The sequence below is a fragment of the Camarhynchus parvulus genome, chromosome 10 (genome assembly GCF_901933205.1).
Source record: "Camarhynchus parvulus chromosome 10, STF_HiC, whole genome shotgun sequence".
NCBI lineage: Eukaryota > Metazoa > Chordata > Aves > Passeriformes > Thraupidae > Camarhynchus > Camarhynchus parvulus.
The window spans coordinates 10,483,276-10,504,200 of record NC_044580.1 but is presented as its reverse complement, the minus strand read 5'-3'; the positions used below and the strand labels follow the sequence as shown (position 1 = coordinate 10,504,200).

General features: G+C 40.6%; 1 protein-coding gene across 2 annotated transcripts; it reads right to left on the bottom strand.

Moving 5' to 3' along the window:
- Positions 1-9,800: 9,800 nt before the first annotated feature.
- Positions 9,801-19,331, bottom strand: HDC (histidine decarboxylase). Of its 2 annotated transcripts, XM_030955379.1 has the most exons (12): positions 19,248-19,331; positions 18,268-18,440; positions 17,121-17,234; positions 16,254-16,376; positions 15,305-15,439; positions 14,261-14,404; positions 13,942-14,008; positions 12,975-13,137; positions 12,783-12,873; positions 11,521-11,619; positions 10,746-10,847; positions 9,801-10,562 (listed from the first exon to the last, which is right to left on the bottom strand). In XM_030955379.1, the coding sequence occupies exons 1-12, from the start codon at positions 19,273-19,275 to the stop codon at positions 9,801-9,803; spliced, it is 2,001 nt and encodes a 666-aa protein (XP_030811239.1). In that variant the 5' UTR covers positions 19,276-19,331. The 2 variants fall into 2 exon arrangements, with proteins under 2 accessions (XP_030811239.1, XP_030811240.1); XM_030955380.1 differs by lacking the exon at positions 11,521-11,619.
- Positions 19,332-20,925: the final 1,594 nt, after the last annotated feature.

The following is a 20,925-nucleotide window of genomic DNA, read 5'->3' as shown; positions in this document are numbered from 1 at the left end:
GCTGCCCCGGCTCTCCCCGGCCCGGCTCCCCCGCTCCCAGGCGGGCTCCCCCGGCTGTCCCCGGCCCGGCTCCCCCGCTCCCAGCCGGGCTCCCCCTCCCAGCCGGGCTCCCCCGGCTCTCCCCGGCCCGGCTCCCCCGCTCCCGGCTCGGCTCCCCCGGCTCTGCCCGCCCGGCTCCCCCGCTCCCGGCTCGACTCCCCCCTCCCGGATCCCCCCCCAGCCGGGCCCCCCGCTCCCCCGGCCCGGCTCCCCCGCTCCCGGCCGGACTCCCCCGGCTCTGCCCGGCACGGCTGTACTCCCCCGCTCCCGGCTCGTCTCCCCCGGCATGGCTCCCCCAGCTCTGCCCGGCTCTCCCCGGCTCCCCCGGCTCAGCCCGCACGGCTCCCCCGCTCCCGACCCGGAGCTGACCGACTGCTCCTTCCAACACACCTGGATTTCTGTTCCACGCAGGGCTCTTCAGCAGCAGCCTGGCTTGGAGAAAGTCACGTTTTAAAATGTTTCTCTAAAATGTGTACCGAAGTGCATCGTACGGTTATAGTCATCAAGTACGCATATTCTTCATTAAGCTTGTAGTGGACAAATTCAATTATAGCAAAAATTCACAGTATTTAATACATTAAGAATTCAGATCTTCAGACTATAACCTGAAGAGTTCGTGATTGACCTAAAAATTATTTGAATTCTTTAATTACTGAAGGGGTGTTTCAAGAATATCCCAAACAATTTCAAATTCTGGCTTCTCAAAATCCATATTGTGATATGATGAAAAGCCATCCTAAAATTAAAACCTAAACTCCTTAGCTCCTAGTAGACCAGTACATAGGTTTCCCTGCAAAAGCTCTCCATGGTAAAATCAACAGACTTATCTTCAAAAATACCTCTATCTCAACAGAAACAGTCTACAACAAGAAATATGTTTGCAACCAGCTCTACTCATATTTAGTATATTCCACTTAGCCTATTCTGCATTTTCTCTACTTTGCACTTAAGTTCACTTTAAATAATTTCACTTTGCCATGTAAAAAGCAGACATACCAAAAATCATTCTTATCCAAATTATTCTGTTTAAAGTCGTAAAAAATCCGTATCTTTCTTCCAACATGATTTTTAGTTCTGCCTTTATCATCTATGCAGCGCCTTGCTCAATACTACTCCAGCCTATGCTCTGCTCTCCAGGGCTCCTGCGCTGGGGCTTGAGCAGACACAATATTTAACATTATTTCTACATGCACCATTGCAGGTAGTGCTGGTGAACTCAGCACACGCTTCTATAGCAGGAAAAGGTAAACATCACTACTGGTTACATACATTAAAACATAAGCTATGGTGTTAGAATACAGCAAATCAGCCACAGTTTTAACATGCCTTAGATACACAAGTAACTTTATTTTATTCTACTAGGTAATTATTCATTCAGCAGTTTGTCTTTTTGGCACAGGTAAACACTACACCTTCCCAGGACAAATAACACAGTGCGAGCTCTCCATGAACTTCCACAGTTCTCAGAGAAAAGTTAATTATAATTTTTAATTGGCATAATACCAAGTATGCATTACCCTGTTTCATACAATTGCAGAATTTTCTCAGAACTCACTCAGCTTGCTAGGACTCATTTGTAACATAATTACATCAGCCACTATTCTTGCACCAAAAAGTACACCAGGATTATTTTTTCAAGTTTCAGAAAGAAATTTTCTTGAATTTTTTAATGCCTAGTTACCATTTTTTGTCACCTACTTAAAAAAAAATACAAAAACTCCCATGAAGTTTATGCTAGTTCTGCTCAAATTCTTGCTTTTTGATTCAGTTGATTTTGCTAAGGTCACTCTACTCACATTGACCTAAAAAAATTAATGATTGGCTTGTGGCTAAATCCAAAGGTCTTGCTTCCTTTTCTGTCCTTTTCAACTTATCAGCTAGTTTTGGACCTTTGAATCATTCTTTATCAACTCAGTTTACATAGTTTTTCTGACTCTGCACAGCACTTCTTTCCCCACTTACTACATAGGTCTGATGCTTTATAGAGTCCTCACCATCACTTCAACAAGTTTTTGCTAAATGCTCTAACATTTTTTAAATTTTTTTCTGGGTTGCATTTGTTCTGCTCAGAATTATTTTTAGTGGAAACATTCTTTCCCCTATCTCATAGGTCTCTCTTCCTTTTTTAGGGGTAGCTCCTCATGGACACAAGCCAATCGTCACCTAAGTAAAATCAAAGCAGATTTTTTTTTTCATTTTCCTCACTAGCGCATTTGCAGTCTGACCATGAAGCCTTGACTTGTGGTAAATAACATTTCCCTCCCAGCCTTTCTGACCCCCAGACAACCCTAACCACCCACAGTGCACTCTAGAGGTGTCACTACACTTCTGTCCTCACTTGACCATCTTCTGGATCACTGGAATAAAACACGCATTTATCTCCTTTAGCAGTTACTTGTTGTTTGTTTGTTTACATCTTTTTATTCCTTAACATCAAATACAGGCATCATCAGTTTGGGACTTTGAGCAAATAAAATAGTTCTTGTTGACTGAATCCACCTAATTTCAGGAAGATAAGAGTTTCCACTGTCCTTCTGGCCAATCATAAACTGTGTTACATCAAAGAAATGACTGACTTAATAATTAATTTCTTTTCCTCCCTGAGTTTGCAGAAATCAACATTCTGATTAGCTGCACTGTATGTGCATATAAAGATGAGTTTCAGCATACATATAAATACCTGTTTTAATTTTAGATGTCACATTTCTATTATAGAAAGGTGACAGAGCTGAATGAAGTTCTATGAAGGCAAAGAATTTGGTGGCCATAATCCCTGACATTTTACACTCTGTCATTTTCAGAGGCAGTGCAGTGCTGACTACTGAAAAATGCTGGAGGTTCTTGCAGCAAGAGGCACATCACTTGGTGGGATAGATTTCCTTCAGCCCAGTATTTCCATGCATACGGTAACATGATCTGCCAGCATTTTCTAGGGTCAGTACTGTGACAATACTTTCTCTTAGGGTTGCCAAGTGAACTTCATGGCTCCAGGACATTTGAAATTTCTTTAATCTCAAATTTATGGTAGTGCAATGCAGCCTGTTGTACGTAAGCATTTAAAATTTGAAAACTGCTTCACATCTTTCTTGAAGAATATTTATAGAAATTGTTACTATAGATTTGCTGTGCCCCTGAAATAACAACTGCATTCAGTTTTCTGCTCACTCACACTAGTTAGAATTGCAGCCATATCACATTATACAAATTCTGGCTCATTTAACCATTGTGTGAGTGGCAACTGTAAGCAAGCTACTGCTCTCATAATTTGAAGGGGTTTGTTCATGTGAAAGAGGCTGAAGTACCCTTGCACTAAACCTGATGGCAGAGCTTGTCTATTCACTTTGCTGCTGCCAGGCAATCAGGCTGTGAGAGCAAAGCCTCTTCCTCCACCCCTCTTTCTAGGAAATCGCTGTTCTTTGATAAGCACACCCTGTCATTTGATGCTGCTGCTGGCAGCAGCTGTGAACATTGCTCATACTGCACTGCCTTTGAAAAGTGTGCTGAGTATAATCTTGCCTTGATAGTAGGATAGCAACAAATTATACATATATATTTCATTTGAGTGTCTCCTTCAGAGGATTTAATAAATTCACGGAGAGTTTTATGCTGAATCTGAGTCAAGCTTAAGTGAGTGGTTAAAAAAAGCAACACTGCATTTGGACACAAGGATGTCAATTACTCTTCCATCATAAATGAAGAAAAAATGGCAAAGTCAAAATTTGGTGGAAAAGAATACTTTAAAATTCTCAGCTAAGCTTTCTGCTTAATCCTTACCCTTTCTTGTCTCCATGGTCACTCCAGTTCTTGACAGGTAATTTCTCAGCAGCCAAGAGAGCAAAGAGCTTGCTGACCTGTACTAACCCAGCTGACTGAACTCTGAGCTAACTCTGCTGGTGTAGCTCTGGAATGAGTTTCACTGTGTGTCTGGGATGAACCAACAGAATTCAAAATCTATTAATGAGATGGAAGCATTTTCATTCTCTTCATGAAAGAGAATTGAGAAAGGCTCCTTTAGTAGGCTCTCTACAAGAAGGAGATAATTCCTGAGCTTTGACAGCTCCCTCCTCTGATCCTGGAGAGCACATCTGTTTTGATGAATCCCAACCATGTCTATTCAAGAAAGATGAGGATGGGCTCAGTGCCAATAATTTAGTTACCATCCAGCACCAGGAATTTCTCACAGGTCACTGATGAATATTAAAATTTTTTGCTAGAATTTCATAGCAGTTGCTTCTAACACCTCTGCAACAGAAAGATGAGTCTCACTGTGACTCAGCTTCACCTAGAATTTCTTTAGCCAGTCATAAAAGAGCAGAGAGCTAAATCTAAGCTCTCCACTCAATCTAAAATAGTTGAAGAATTTTAGCTTCAGTAGCCTAGAAACCACCACAGTAACAAAGATTCCATCCTCTGACCAGTGGGCTAAATTACAAATCATGATATGGAGTAGCTGAGATCCATAGTTAGTAAATGCATACACAGTAATAGCATTGTCATTTTGTGCTACCCTAGTCACACACCTCTCATCTTCTGTGGAGTGTAGCAGATTGCCTGTCTGTCTCCACTTTTAACACACAAATCTGGACTGTCTATATGACTTTGTCTAATGAGTCATGACTTGTTTATTCCCAGCCAAGTTACACCATTTTATCATTCAAAAGCAATGTCATTAACACAGAGGAACATAAAAGAGCTTGTAACAGAGCGCAGCAAAGTAAAGGCACCCTGTAACATCTAAATTTCTAGATTTTAGGAGGGACCTGGGTAATCCACTAGACAAGACTTCCTTGGAAATTCTACTCACAGGAGTGGCTCGCTCCTTTAGAAGGAGACTTTTTTCGAGGTTGGTGATTGCAAAGCATTCCAGTGATGTCAAATCAGCTGCAACTGGACCAGCAAGTCAACTCCCCTTGCTGACCTCCTAGAAATCCTGATGCATTACAGATTTGTGAGCATCATTCTCAGAAGTGGGGAAAGATATGGAAAAATACCAATAAACTGCTGGTGTAAGCACAGTTTCAGTAGTGCCAGAGCATGTATGTACTGACCTTCATCTCCTGAACCTCTGCCAGGCACCAAGGGGGAAAATGGAATGGCTTGAACTCTGCTGTGAGCAGATTTGTTGATTTATCTCTGCACAGACTGCAAACCTGGTTCTTACATTTACAAAAGTTATTTTGGTTAATAGATACTTTACACTCCTTCCAAAGTGGGCAGGGAACAGAAGAAGAATTTGAGATGTAGGGAAGGGAGATTAAGTTCATTGTTTCCTTATTCCTTCCTTTGTATTAATCCTGGTATTGGTACTAATATGACTCCTCAATAAGCCAGTTCTACTCAGTGATTCAACAGAGAACTCACCCCAAAAATACAGGGTTTTGCTGCCTTAGTGAGCTGAATCCATCATTAAACTGTCAGAAGGGCATCAGAGCTGGAGCAAGGGAGGCAGTGGAACTAGAAAGTCACATAAGGAGGACAGGGAAACAGAAACCCCTTTTGGCAGCACCAATTAATTAGATCAGGTCAACCTGTCTCATCTGATTGAAACCTCAGAGAAAAACTGTGGTAAATCTGCAAATAAACCTTTAGTAGAAACTGTAGTAGCTATTAATTTAAAAGGTGACAGAAGGACATTTGAAACTGAAAAATGAAGCTTGAAGGCTTCAATTTAGCAATCCTGAAAAATACCCAGCTGGGATTTTCCATGGGAATGGTCAGGTGAAGCAAACAAAGAAAGAACGAACCCAGCTGACCTGTTACACAGGTTCACTGAAGCCACCAGTCTGAGTCCCATCTCTCTGCCATTCATCAGTAATTAGGTAAGTGTTGCTTTGTGCTGGGATTATTGTCCCTTGAGCTGGCTGGAATGGTGCATTCTGATTTGAACAGTGAAGGCTTCTGTTTCACCATAACAAAACAGAAAGAAGAGAAGAGGCTGCCTGCACAGAAAATGCTGCACCCTGGAGCATCCTATGGCAGCCAGCATGAGGAGCGCTGGGCTTTCCCATACTCTCTAAGTACCTTTCTTTAAATTAACTGTTCATTGAGCCTGAATCCAAATTTAACACAAACTTCCAGTTACTTGTTGCCCTCTGGTGGCATCTCGTGGATCACAGAAAGATGTCTCTGTCTCTTGGCAAAACCTTGAGCTGAAAACCTTTGTGAGAAACATGTAGCTGGAGAACAGTGAACAATGTTTATGTCAAGGAATAGCTTAGAAAAACCTTGCACATATTGTGCAAAAGCTGGTAAGCAAACCAAGTATTTATGTGTGAAGATTTACAAGTTTTTAAAACAAATTAGCCCTGAATGATGGCAGATAATGGTCCTTCAAAATGTCACATTCACAATCAATAAACCTGAGGGTTTCAGCTCTCCAGGCTGCTGATTGAAACTCCCTACTGAAGTTACAGGACTGATGCCACATCTCATGTTAGAAAGTCAGAGATGTAACTGAAGAAGAAAAGGTTACACAGAAAAACTTCTTCAGAAAGCCCATTGAAGGACCATTGCACAAAACTGCTACACACTCTGAGCAGGAAGCCGGAATTACTTATGGAAGTTCAGCAATGCTTTGGAAATACTGTCTGTGACCCTAGCTAACAGGGTCTACTAATTTCTCCTACTTTTCCCAGGCAGTTGCTGTCACATACAAAACTTCCAAAAATGTTCTGTAGTGTTTACAGCTGTGCAGCAACTTCTAAAAAATTCTAAATGGCACCAGTTTGAAACAGGAGAAATGTAAAATCCCTCTAATTTATCCAAATGCTAATGTCTAGTGATAGTCCAAATTTATCCTAGACATAAGCCAGTTAAATTTCTCAGGCTGGCTCCTGGGAGCAGTGTGGGAGCAGGGAGCAAAGGGAATTTATCATGCAGGGGAAAGAAAGTCTGCAGGGAAAAAGTTTCCTGGCAGATGAATGACCTGAATCTGCTCACCTTGTGTTCAAAGTATCACACTTGACATAAGAAAGCAGTAGAAGGCTGAACAAGAGAGAAGGAATTTGTCCCCTTAGTGGCACATAGCAAGATATAAAGTGAAAAATAATTATTTTTTAAAAAGTAAGAAAGGAAAAGCCATGCTTATTCACAGTAATGGCTGTTTAGAACCAAGTACTGAGCCCTGGTCACTAGGTCCAGTCAGAAGAGTGAAATTCCTGGAGTTTGCTTAAAGATTGTCTGAGTAACTAAGGAAATAACTATGCGGAACTCAATAATACAGTTTTTAATGTCATTAAAATAACTTATCTCTATGATAAAATATGGATTTCAAAGTTTATTGAAGGGTTATTTATCTCAGTAAAAGTTTATTGGGGGTTATTTACCTCTAGGGTGCCAGGTCATTAGATATTTGCATAGGCTACAGAGTGTGCCACAGGCATCATTAAACAACTTTTCTTGTTGTTTGCTAACTAAATAACAGGGAACATTTGTTGCAGTTTGCTGAAAATCTAACCCTAAAGGGAAAGGGGGAAGCCCAACAAAAACCTTTGCTAATGAGGTCTGTAATCTCTCACTGCATACTAACATTAACTTTTTTCAAGGAAAACAAAGGAGCTTTTGGCTTGAATTAATCATTCTTTTGCATAGGGGAGCGATGGCAATCCATTAACTGACATTCTGTTACAATGGATAGAGAAAACACTTACCTTATGCGAGCACGTCAGCTGCACACCAAAAAGGAGCAGTTCTCCAGAAACCTATGGAGTTTTGGGTAGTGTGAGTTTTGAGGGTTTTGTAGCCAAAATATCCTAACCCAAGCCAGGTGATCCCCAGGTAAAAGTGTTAACGTGAGTGTTTAAAGAGTGATGCACTTAAGCTGTTGTTTGCATGGGGTAACTACTCATAGGTGCTTCATAGATGGTTTGGATCACTGCAATTATATCAGTTCTTCATTTCAAAACTATTTTTGCATAAAATGAATGTCACAGCAGTAGAATTGCAGTTAGAATTTAGTAAGGAAAGAGGGATCAATCAGTCTTTGTAGCACCTTATGATAACCATAAGTCAGGACAGAGAATCAGGTCCACAGTCTCCTTGCAATTTATGCACATTATTTATCTTTGTTCAATGCTTCAGATTTCTTTCTTTAATCACTCCTTGAAACAGTGTTTTGCAATTCCAGTATTCCATGTTCATCTTTGACTTCTACCATCTACTGCATTGCCCTCTGCCCTGTATTCCCCGAAAGACATAGAGCCAACATACTTATTCTGCATAAATACACATTCTAGTCTGTTGCTGACAGAAAAGTCTAATCCTTTCAAGGAAGTATTCCAAGTTAAAAAGCCAATATATATTTTTAAAGATTCTTAGTGTCTAATAAAATACTATTAAATTACATAATAAAATAAACAGGTGGAAGAAAGGACAAGAAGTGGGGGAAAAGCCTTTCCATAATTTTCTAAAATTCTATCACACTTTTGTTACTCACTAGCACATTAGATATGTTTATAAATTACAAGTGTCTGACTCAGGGCAGTACTTCCTATTGCTGAATATAAATTTAAACATCTAAGACTAAGCACAAAGGGACTGCCATCCTCACTGTGTGTTTATTGCTTTATTGTGTAAACAGAAAGATTTAATAGCACTATTAAAAGTGATATGAAACATAGTCATTGATTTTTTAGCAGAAATAACATGTGAATAAGAGATTGTCTTAATGAAGCAGAACCACTCCAACTCCACCTGCATCTTAGCTGATTTTGTATAAGGGCCTAGACATTAACCAGGCTCATTTTTTATATAACCTGGGAATAGTTGTTCTGGATCAGAGGGAAGATCCATCTGTCTGAGTGCACTGCCTTCAAGGTAGGGTGACTTGTAGCTGTCTGGAAACAGCTACAAGGAAAGCACTGAGCATCTAGCTGTGCTTTCCCAGAATAAAGTCCATCAATCACCATGTTTCCTGGCTCAACTGTACTATTCCTAAATTTAAATTTTCCTTAATAGATGTTTCTCCCCCCTGTTTTTTTATATACATAAATCACTGGTCTCTTGTAGCAAAATGTTTGTCGTATAAAGACTCTTTATTATAATGCCCCTTTAGTTCTTCGTTATGAGAGAGAAGAAAATATCATTCCTCCTCCCTTTCCTCATGCATTTGTGATTTACAGACCTTAGGTAATGCTGAGAAAGGCCACAGGTGCTTTGCAAGGGCAACCGTTTTGTAACATGGTTGCACAAAGCCTCCCTTAGCTGATTAGAACAGGTGGACTGGAAGGGCTGCTGTGTTTAACTCTGGGAAAATTGCCCTGCTGCAGCAAAATCTCTTAGAGAGGTTATATCCTTCTTTTTGCACTGTTCAAAAGTGATGTTGGCATTGGCTGCACACACGGATCCTCATATCAGTCTAGAGAGTTAAAGTCAAGGTATCAACCCCCCCACCTCCTCCAAAAAAAACAAAAAAAAAAAAAGGAAAAACCACCACAAAACCAAAAACCAGTGGTGCAAATAGAGACCTGGATTGTTTATCACCTCCTGGGGCCGGCATACTCTGGGGCCATTACCAGCACTGGTAAGGTAGAAATTGGTACTTTCTTTACCATAGTCTACAAAACAGAAGGTTTCATGTTATAGGCCTGTAAGATTTATTTGATATTTTAATCTATAAATACATGAGGTTTTCACCAGTAAAAGCACAGGCATTTTCTCAGTGGTCATTGCCACAGCTTACATTTTGAGCAAAAGAACATGTAGTATTGCGTGTGAATAAGCAAACTTTGGTTCTCTTTCTAAGGACCAAGCTCTCTTACTTGTTAAACAATGGCCTGCAGAGGGCAACAAGGCAGCTGAAGGCCACACTGAATGCTACACTCTGGGAAACTTGGGACACTGTAGAATTTAATTAGTTTTTTGAAGGCACCTTTTTTGAACATCATCATGTCTTCAGGCAGCCTGGAAAGAACTCTGGCATTTGCACAAGACTCCTTCTTGTCAGTGGCTGCTGCTTTGGGGTTACATTGCTCCAGATTACCAGTCACTGGCACACTGGTGCAGCTAAGGGAACGTGCTGTCTTTTTCTTGCCTTGTACAGATAAATAACTGAATAAAAAAGAGGTTAACTTATGTTTGGTAACATTTTGGACATCTTCTGGAAAACAGTCATCCAGAGGATCCTCTTGACCTTTCACCTGTTGACTAATCCCACACTTACTGGCACTTACTGATAATTTCTTAGGCTGTACTACTGTTTTTCTGGAAGGTGTTTTGTATTTCCCTCCATCTAAGTAAAGCTGAGGAACATTGCTAATGGCATCAGAAGTAGGCTGAACTATTGTAGTGGGGATTCCTGCCCCATCACCAGAATTGATGCAGTGCAACCCATAACTCTGGCTGATGATTTGGGCTGCAGTGTGTTGAATGATGCTCCAATCCTGCAGAATATCTTCCCTGGTTGTGAACTGAGATGTCACAGTGAAGCGAATGATGAACTTGTCATGGATGGTTGCTGGAATGAGGAAGAGCCTGCCAGAACTGCTCAGCTCTTTCAGGAGTTTTTCTGTCAGCCAGTTGGGACCCTGTTTTAAATATGAATAATAAAAAAAATAGTATAGTTAGAATTTCCAGTGACATCCAAACATATCTCAGAATTGCAATCACAAATTCTTACTTGGAAGTATATTCACAGTTATTAATGTCTGGGGAGAGGTCAGCTGTGGTCAGTTCATTCCAAAGGGAAGTGCAAAGGGGCCAATCTTTACCTTTAGGCGAAATACAACCAGCCCAAGATGTCTCTTGGCAGGAATTTCAAAGAGTGGGTCACTTTTAACCAAGGATTCAAAGAATTTGGCTGTTTCAGTACCCTACAATTAAGGGGAAAAAAAAGTTATCTGTTTGTCACAAACCCACTTGTAAGATGCTAAACTGGGTAGTTAAAAGGAATTCCTTTCCTTACTAAAACACATCACTCCAATGCATGAATAAGAGCAAACAGAAAAATGACATCAAAGCTAAGAATTTTAAAGTCTGTCTCTATTTGCCCAAAGCCTTGACAATGAACATGAGTAACTGGCCTATACACTGAGATTTTCCATAGGAGGTTTGAAAAGAGAATGTGCCTTCTCATATGAGAGTCCTTTTGCAGCAACCATTGATCCACAATGTGACCCCTCCTATTTACACTCCATCAGAGACTTAAGCCTGTACATTTTCATAGTGGTGGGTTCAGTTATTCATCACAGCCTGCCCCAAACAGCTGCCACTTGACCTCAAAGAAAGCTTCTCCAGATTATGGCTCAGTAAAGTGCAGAAGGCAGTGATCAAGTCCCTTTCCATTCTCCAGTGCTGTCAAGAAGGGGGGACAGGAGATTTTTGGCTACACAGTCAATCTTTACAGATTATTTTAGAGTAAAACCAGCAGGCATTTAGAATTCACATGCAAGCTTTGAGTGTGAGAGGATTCCTCATCTCTGCATCTCTGAGTGTACTAATCTCACCCACCAAGAACTGAACATAACACACTGGTAACTCACACACCTGTCTGACATGAGCCTGAAGCTTTTTCACCCCAAAGGAACGAAGCACAAACCACAGCTTCAGAGAACGAAATCGGCGACTCAGTGGAATTTGCCAGTGCTGTGAAAACAGAACAGTGCATCAGTGAGTGCAGAAACAACAAAAAGGAGAGTTCTCCTTCCAGTGCTACATTTCCTGCTTCAGACTCAGGTCAGAGACCTCTCTTGAGATAAATAGTGTCATGTTACTGAAAATCTGCTAAGCCTAGGAAACATCAAAGAAACACTGTGTCCCCATATTTTTCAATTATTTGCAAAAATAAGTTTTTGGCTATTCCCCTTAATTTATGTCTTAGATATGCTTAGAATTTTAAATTAATTGCCAGCTTATAACAACAACCTTTTGCATTTAAGAGCATAATCAATTTAAGATGTGGCCATTTACACTTTAGGACTGACTAGTGCTCACTTCAGCTCCTGTAATTTCCTGAACATTTTTCCAAATCAATTATAAACAGCAAGATTTGATACTGGGGTAGGCAGTTCCAGACGAAGTAACACCTACTCCAAGGAAAAGAGTGAGAAAACGTGTAAAGGAATATTTCGGGGAAGCTGCACAATGACGTGCAGAATCCAATTTCACCACAAGAGGGACTCAATAGCCTTTTTTCCATCCCTCCCTCTCTCCCCTCTAGTGAAAAGCACTATTGATTTCAAGAAAACAATTATCTTTTCAGGACTAGGGTGAGATCATAGCAGAAATAATTGGCAGTGAATATTCCTTTGTATTACTGTACTGAAATCTGCTGTAAGATGTATCTGCAGTGAAATGCCTCTTAGCTCGCCTATGAATACCTTACTCTGAAGAAAAAATGTAATTCATTCTCCTGCTGTTTCAGAGCATGGCTTTTCCATTGCTTACTCCTTTCTCTCTTTTATTACATATCAGAGATACAAGAAATCCAGCCAAAATGGCATCAGTAGGAATTACTTCAGCAACACAATAAACAGAAATGACCCTTTGCATTAGAAAGGCAAGGCTGGATGTGCACCTGTGTAAAAATCTTAAGTACTTCAATCTGAAAGCAATTTTATAATTAATCTTCATAACCAGGGCTTACTGCAAAGTTCTGCTATTTTCTCTGCATTAGGTTCTCAGTATAATTTGGTTTACATAGTAAGACCAGCTATAAGATAAGCATACTCCAGAATGTGAGAGGAATTTCACAGTCTGATTGAAAATTTTACAGGCAATACAAAATATCAGCTTAAATGATAACTTACCATGAAGTCAATTGCAGCTCCTGAATTGGCATGTCTGAGGTAGACAGGGTTAACACTGAAGGTTTGATGCAACTTGTGTTTATCTTTAACCCTATGGATTGTAGAAGGAACTAGATTTAGCAAAGTGCAGAGAAAAACTTTGCAATTTGCATGTTATCCTTTTGGTGTTGTTTGTGTTTTGACTATACTCACCAAAATCCAGTGCAGTCAAAATGGACCATCATCCACTTAGAAGGATTAAAAGTAAAGGAATCTGCATATTCAATTCCATCCAAAAACAACCGAAATTCAGGACATACAAATGCTGTTCCTGCATATGCAGCATCAATATGAAGCCAGAGTCCCTCAGAATCACCTGTTGGAATTGAGATTGTTGTTATGTAAGGGACATAGGGAATCGAAGTGCATGCTAATCTCTCCTCTCTGCAAACCAGGTGCAGTGTTTTGGAGGAGGCTGACAAGCAATTGACAATCTAGTTTTATTCTAAAAGTGTGGATCCATAATGCTAAAATATAGGATAATGCTGAAACCACATGGACTCTGTAAGAAAATTCACTATTCTATATTTTATGTGGCTGAGTCTTTTTAACATTTGATTTCTCTCACCTGCCCTTTCACTAAGTGAAATTCCCCAGTACCCCTCAGCTGCACAAAATAAAGATATAGTGGCAAGCAAAAAAGGACCCAGAAATAGAAGCCACATTCTGGCCCATAAGAGAAAGCTCCTCTGGTCTTCAGCAGTTACTGGTCAGAATTTATGCTAGAATAGACTTTGCAACCATGTCAAATTTACCTGTGATACTGATTGATCCAGAGGATGTCCTACCAGAATCTACCTTCAAAACTCCTTTGCTAGATTAAGTATTAATGGGTCCATCCTACAACAGTACCACACAGTCTGTATTTCCTGAATAACCACATTAAAGATTTATCAGCTGGCAAATTTCATCTATCTCGAATAGAATGTATTTTAGCATCCTAATTTAATCTTACAGAAATCACTGCAGTCTTGTACTGACTTCAGCCATCCCTAAGACATGTCTGAAACTCAGCTCTCCTTCATTTTGGCATGAAAAATCTAAGAGTATCTTCTAGATACTAGAGTATCCTCTAGATACTTTCATAGAGAAAAATCGGGGGAAAAAAAAAGACACTTACAAACTGGACCCAGTTCTGAGAGATTGTCAAAAGCACAGACACCAGTTGTTCCCAAAGTTGCACAAACCTAGGAAAAAAAAATCTGTTATAATGGATTTGGCTTCTTTTAATACATGGATGCAGCGCTTTAAAAGTGGGCAGTTTATTGCAGGCAGTCAAAACATAAAAACATTTTATTTAATAAAATAGAAATTCCTGTATACATTTGAATCTTCAGCTAATGTATTTCAACACAATAAGAAATTTTTTATATGTAATTTCATGTTGACATCAAGAATATAACCCTATGTCAATACCCCAACCAGAAAGTTGAACATACAAAGACTGGCACTAGGCCTTTCTTTCTGTCTTCTGCAATGGCTTTCTTCAAAGTTTCACCTCTGAGGGAAAAGTTCTCATCCACAGGCAGAAATTTTATCTTCACAAGAGAAATCAAGCCAGCCTTTTCTACAGAGGAATGTGCCTTTAAAATAAGAAAAACAGTAAGAATTCAAGCTCTGAGGCTGAACAGCTGTGATAAATTATGGCTTTATTAAAGACAGTGGTGGCAAGAAATACAGAGATAACAACCTTATTGTAATCCCTTTTCATACAAGTCTGAAAGCATCTTCTTTGTGAGTAACTGTAAGAAACTGTACCCTGTAATTCCAAAGAATGCTTCATTTACTTGGGTACTGGTTTCTAAAATATAATCATAGGCATCCTCATCTTGGGTTTGGAGGGACATTTATCAAAACTCAGCTCTTAAAGGATCCCCTAGAAATGAATCAACCTCAGTTTATTCCCTCCTCCCTGCCATAAGAAGATAAATCCCCTGAAGTGTGTTTACTTCTGGATAGAGCAAAACACCTTAGAAGATACAGTCCTTTTAGTTAGACTAAGAGAGAATGAGCATGAGTGTCTCTCCTGTGGTAGTTTTCCCAGGGGAATGTACTGCTCAGTTCAGGAGGCCAAGGACAGAACCAGTTTGCTGGCAAAAGCCAACAGTGGAGCCCACAGCCAGGAACAGCATTCAGGTAACAGTGCCTTGAGCATGCCTGTCTCTGAGGGGAAGGAGGCTGGGAAGATACACGAGATGAAGCAGCATGAGCTCAGCACATAGTTCCTGGATCAAGGCTTTGTGAAAAACAGGAAGGAAATGCAGAACTCAGTCATGTGAAACAATCTCTTGAGGACTGCCAAGACCCTAAAAACCTCGCCTCACACTGATTCAGTTTCCACATCTGCAGAAAGCAGCAGCAGGGGAACTGGTCCACACTTGTGAGACATTCCTGTGTTGTGGTACAGAAATGTGACTTCACATGGCAAAGGCTGAGTGAGACAACAGAAGCAATTGGTCTTCCTTGGAACCATAAGAACCTACTTGATCAGAAGCGTAAGCGACGAGGCGAGAATTGAGCAAGGACTCATCAGTGTCCGGCTCAGAAACCTTCAGCTCCAGAATTTTGTTCTTCCTTGCCGCCAGCAGTGCAACCAAGGTTGATTCACTCACAGTGCTCTGCAAAGACATTGCTCATTTACTGCAACTGCTACTTCATTGCTATTTTGCCAGGGATCTGCTGAAATCAGTGAAGTGCCCAGTGCCCACCCCCTCTTTTATTGCTACTCCTGCTTTTCTCTGACGCAGTGGAGAGTCATTAGCTGATGAGCAGCTCTCTGGGCCAGCAGCACAAAACAAAGCCCTTTAACTGCTGTATATTTTAACGTGCAGCACTGAGTTCTGGGGAGTAAATAAACCACATTTTCCTTTTGTTCTACAAATAAAACATAGTATTTCCCATAAAATTACAAACATGATCAAAGCCCCTTATAATAACAAAGATGCAGCACTGATTCCAGGGAACTCTTGCTTATGTCTTCTGGAAGGAGGTAACAGTTCAGGCCTTGACCTTGCACCTCTCAGAGACAAAATGTAGACATGAGAAAAAGGAAAAGTAACTTCTTGTGTGGCTAAGGAGTGTGTCAGAAGGATAGTGACAAGGATTCCTTCTCTAATTATGTAAGAATCATTTTAGTGCAAATATGGTGATGTGAAAGATCAGAAACAGATTAAAGAAATGAAATCTGACTCATTTATTCTTTAAAAGACCACAAGAATACCTGCTGTTTGTTCATAACACAGCACTAAAAGCAATAGCAGTTTTATTCTATAATCTACCACATTTAATACTAAAATTTGGGAAAATAATGCCAAATTTGGATTCAGAGTCATATAGAAAATTTTGTTGGTTTTGTCTCTAGGAAAGCTTATCACCCAGAGAGAAATTCACTTGAAAACAAACATTGATAAAGCCATCTCTAATCTCCCCTACCTGTAGTACTCCTCCACCCACACTGTCGGGATGGTGGTGCAGGAATTTATCTGGAAGGCCCAGCATTTTAGCCAACCAATCCATCACATTCATTTCCAGTTCTGTACAGGCTGGGCTGGAGGCCTAGAAAAAATTGAAAAAGGAGAATCAGGCTGTAGTTCACCCTGGGCACTGATCTCTCATCCAACTGAGAGCTGAGAGAGGCAATGAGCTAATCTGATACAGCTACATGGAGACCACACCAACCAGTTTCTTGCAGATTTATGGGCTTCTGCTTTCTTACACAGAGACACACATCTAAAAATCTGGGCAACTTTGGCACTGTAGAAACACTGGCTTCAGAAACTTCTGCAGTGTGCAGAGTTATAAGCAAGTAGAGCTCTGTAGCTGCTGCAGGAGGATACAAAATACACAGATATTCTGGCCCAGGATACCAAACAATTATTTTCACAAGAGGAAAAATAGGAAGTGTGTTCTCTCTCAAAGGAGCAAGAGAACTGGAATGGAGCCCAATCTAGCCTGCAGTCATGGATGGTGGCTGCTCTATTGCTTACACTGCTTGTGTAAGAGTTTTGGCACTGAGACTAGATGACAAGGAACAGTGCTCAGTGTGATATGCAAAGAATTTGAAAACAGACATTTCTAGTATATTTTCTTCATTCGCCTCTTACTACTAGGTAATGCTTGTTCTTATATGTTCTTTTGGATTGGTTTTTTTTTAAGTGACAATTTTCATTTATGCAACAACATACAATTGTTTAAAACAAATAATTATACTGACTCAGAGCACAAGAAAGAATGACTAAGACCTGCTCTTGCATGTTACACACAGGAGAGGAATGTCTAAAATAGCCCCAGAACATTTACCCATGTGAATCCCAAGCAGTTAATTGCATCAGCCAACATATCTCCAAGGAGTGAAGGCCAGGAAGTTAGAGCTGGGAAGTAGGCATGCATGTGTGGACTTTGCCAATGGACTACCTAAAACAGAATTATGTAGAAGTTCAGTCTGCAAATGTCACAAAACTTTGCATGAGATGTAGTGATTCCTGTCTGTTTAAAGTGAGAGAAAAGGATTACAGCAACATAATACATGCAACTATATATCTGCAGCAGAGAGCTGCAGAGATAATATCAACATGACAGCAGCACTAGCAGATGATAACACTGCATTATTAACAGATAAATTACAAATAACAGCAAAAGCATTTATCTGAATTAAACAGGCAGGCAAATATTCTGAACAGGAAAGAATGTTGTGCCATGTTTGAAAGACCAGAATCAGGAAGATTTATCAAAATATTTATCTTTATAAAGGGAATCCTTGCAACAAAGTTGCTCATTTTGTCAAACAACAAGTTGCCTTTAGCTACACACAGCAATTTACAACTATATAAACCCTTCTATATGCCTGAATGAGCTGGTGTGTGGGACACCAGCATAAGTGCATGTAATCTGATTGCCTCTCCTACATCAGATCAAGTTTCTGCAAACATCTATAAAAAATTTGAGAACGGGCTTTGAAAAAGCTTCTTACATAAAACATGCAATTTGGTAATATGAATTGTCTTAGCAGAATCTGCAGTCTTTATGTACAAGAGGAAGCAGACTTTTACATTCAAGCACAGGAAACAAGCCTTGTATGTGCATGAAGCTGGGCAAGAGTTGTTTCACCTTGCTGTGCCCAGTTTCCACATCTCTGAAATTAAGATTATATGGTTCAGCAGGTAGAGACATTGTGAAGCTAATGATTTTCTCATACTGCTGAATTTGTTTCCCTATAAGCAAATATGAGTTATATACAAAGTAGTTAAAAAATACACTCACAATCTAATCCCTTAAATGATAGTTAGGAACACAACTGTGAACATAACATCTACAAGATTAATGCTACATTTTTGCGTACTTTACTTATTTAGAACACTGTTCTGCAGAACCTGTGCATTCCCAGGATTTGGTGTTCACCCCAGGTAGTAATGGCTTTTTCCTGCCATGATGATACTTTATTTCTTACCCCTGGCATAATAATCTTCTCTATATCTCCAAAGATGTTGTCCCAGCTGTCTGGGTCCATTGGGGCAGAGTCTGGCAGCTGGGCTCTCATGTAACCTGGCTGTACATCAGGAGTCACCCGTCTCTCTCTCACATTGCTCAGGTACTGGCAAATGTAATCCACCATCTCTTTCCCTGCAAGAGGCAAACCAGTGGTTTCAGTTTCAATTATGGAAACACTAACTAGCAGTACAGGCACTCCCCACAATCTGTCCTTAGCATTGGACAGAGATTCTAATAGCATTGGAATACTGCTCCCAGCTCCTCCCTCCTACCCCCTACTTGTCCCATCTAATAATGTTCTAAAACAGGCTTACAGGGTTTTTTCAGTGCCATCATTGAATAGTTCAAATGTACCTTTAAAACACAATGATGGTACAAGCACAGTTTGTTTGGTTACTGAAAGGTTAGATTTTCTTGCCTACAAATTAACTGAAACTGCATTTCACAGGAATTAAATTTTCATGTCCTACACTTCCTTGTCATTACAGCAAACCTGCTTTTGCATCCTCTGAAATCAGCTGCATCCCTCCACACTCTTTCTCCACTTTTTAAGGCAATCTCCTGCAGCCCTGGAACCAAAGTTGGCTCTCCATCTCCAGAACTGTCAAAGTACCACTGCAGTCTCAGGGTGTGAAGCCAGTGAAAAGCTATTGTGCACAACCCCTTAGCACACGTTCATTCAGAATTACAGTTTTGCAGCTTTCCCACAGCATCTTAGCCAGAGTAACCAAAAAGGCTAAGTTACCCACAGACACTAAATCCATTAATTTAAACTCAACCCTGGGACACATTTTTGCCTCAGCAGATCCAAGTCTCAAGGCCAAGTGCACATTTAAAGAGGATATAGCCCATCCTAATTTTGGGTATCACTCACAGCCCCACAACAGTTGATCTCCATGAGCAGATGTTACCTATTTGCAAGAAGCACGGATCACTCACCTCTCTGTCTGTACTCCTCAGGCTCCATAGTGATTCCTTAGGAATGCACCTCTTCAAACCTGGGCCACAACCTTTTGGGAGCTGTGGTCAGTTTGATCTGGTGCCCCTGCCAGCTGCTTCCCCCTTTATAGCTCCCTTTATCTCTCAGACTCACACATTCTGGAAAAGGTTTAACAGGCAGGTCATTGGTGAGTGTTTATCTAACTCCTCCCAGCTGAGGGTTTTTACAATCTCTCATGTTCTCATCTGTGCTCTTTTGATGTGTAAGATAGTGTATCACTAAGAGGAGCTGCCTCTGCACTTCCCCATTTTCAATCAATTTTTCAGAAGTCTCACAGTAATCCATACCATGAATATAAGGCATATTAACATGAGACTTGTGAGAGAAAAACTCAAGAGCTTTCAAAACCAAATAAAAGCTAGCAGATGTTATGCCAGCACACCCAGCTACTGTGCTAGCAGTAGCCATGAAAACAAGGTACCAGCACAGAACAAATTTGATATGGGAGACAGGGGCTTTTCCTGAGAATTGTTTTGAGAACTCTTTTTTTTTCCAAAAAGAGAGTATACCTACATCCCCACAAGTGTTCAGTCCTTATGCTGTCAGTCCATGCTGCCAAAAGAGAGGGCTTCATAGCTATTGCCAGTTCCAAAACTACAATGTGAAGCAGCAGTGATCCTCTGTGGATGTCCTGCCCTTCAGATCAGAGCAGAGCAGGTTACACTAAGCAGGGTGATGCTCTTCCATGGATATCACCGTAGACCACTGAGCTGGGAAAAGGCACCTCTTCCCTCACTGTGCTTTCCTTTCTCCTGTATGACATGCATAAAGCACTGGGATTTAGTCTTGTCTCTCCAGAATTCCTCCAAGTCCTCCACTTGGATCATTCTCAGTTTGAAAGAACAGCCTTATAGATTGCCTCTTGTTCCAGTTTTAGGACCTGAAAACACATCCTGACCTCTCTCTGGCAGCACAGTCTTTGACAGTGTTGAATCCTTATCCATCTTCGCTTGCTCTACACTGCACCAGGCACCCCTGGGAAAAGACAAGAGGGAAGACTTGCGGATTAAGCACCAGAAAGGGAAATTGTTTCCCATACAATACATTTTTGCCTATTTTTGCCATACCCTAGGCTCCTGCTTGGGGCTGGCCCTGCTGGAGACAGGATGCCAGGCTAGACCTCCCAGCACTTTTGCTCTTCTCTCACAGGAGAGAACTGGCTGCCAGAGCAGCTTTGATTCTCTGCCCCAGGTACTGTAATGCAGCACAACCACTTACATAGTTCTAGTAAGTTTTTACATTGTTCTCACACACACCGTCTACAGAACAGTGTGAAAACTTTTCTAGCTTCTGCTGCAAATAGATACTTGAGAAGGAACTGTTTTATAGATATGAGAAAGATGCTCTGACACACACACATCAGATTAACGTACTGAAATAAAAAACCCCAAAGTGATAAAAAGGCATTGAGCAAAGGGCAAAAAACTACTATATGCATATTTGTTTTATCTCATATTGCTCTGGAAACATTAGGAAAAAAGTAACAAGCTGTCAACGTGCTTAATAGGAATTTATGAACATCTCTTGGCTGTACTGTAAATGATCCCATAAAGGGGAACAAGAAGGGACAGGCATCAAGCACAGGACCAAGTCAAAATGAGCCCAAAGTTCTCAAAA

Coding starts and splice junctions, on each gene's coding strand:
- HDC (XM_030955379.1), bottom strand. CDS start 19,275: ATGGAGCCTGAGGAGTACAGACAGAGAG. Junction 15,440..16,253: donor TGGGTGGAGGAGTACTACAG/GTAGGGGAGATT, acceptor ATGTCTTTGCAG/AGCACTGTGAGTGAATCAAC. Junction 14,405..15,304: donor TCGCTTACGCTTCTGATCAA/GTAGGTTCTTAT, acceptor CTTATTTTAAAG/GCACATTCCTCTGTAGAAAA.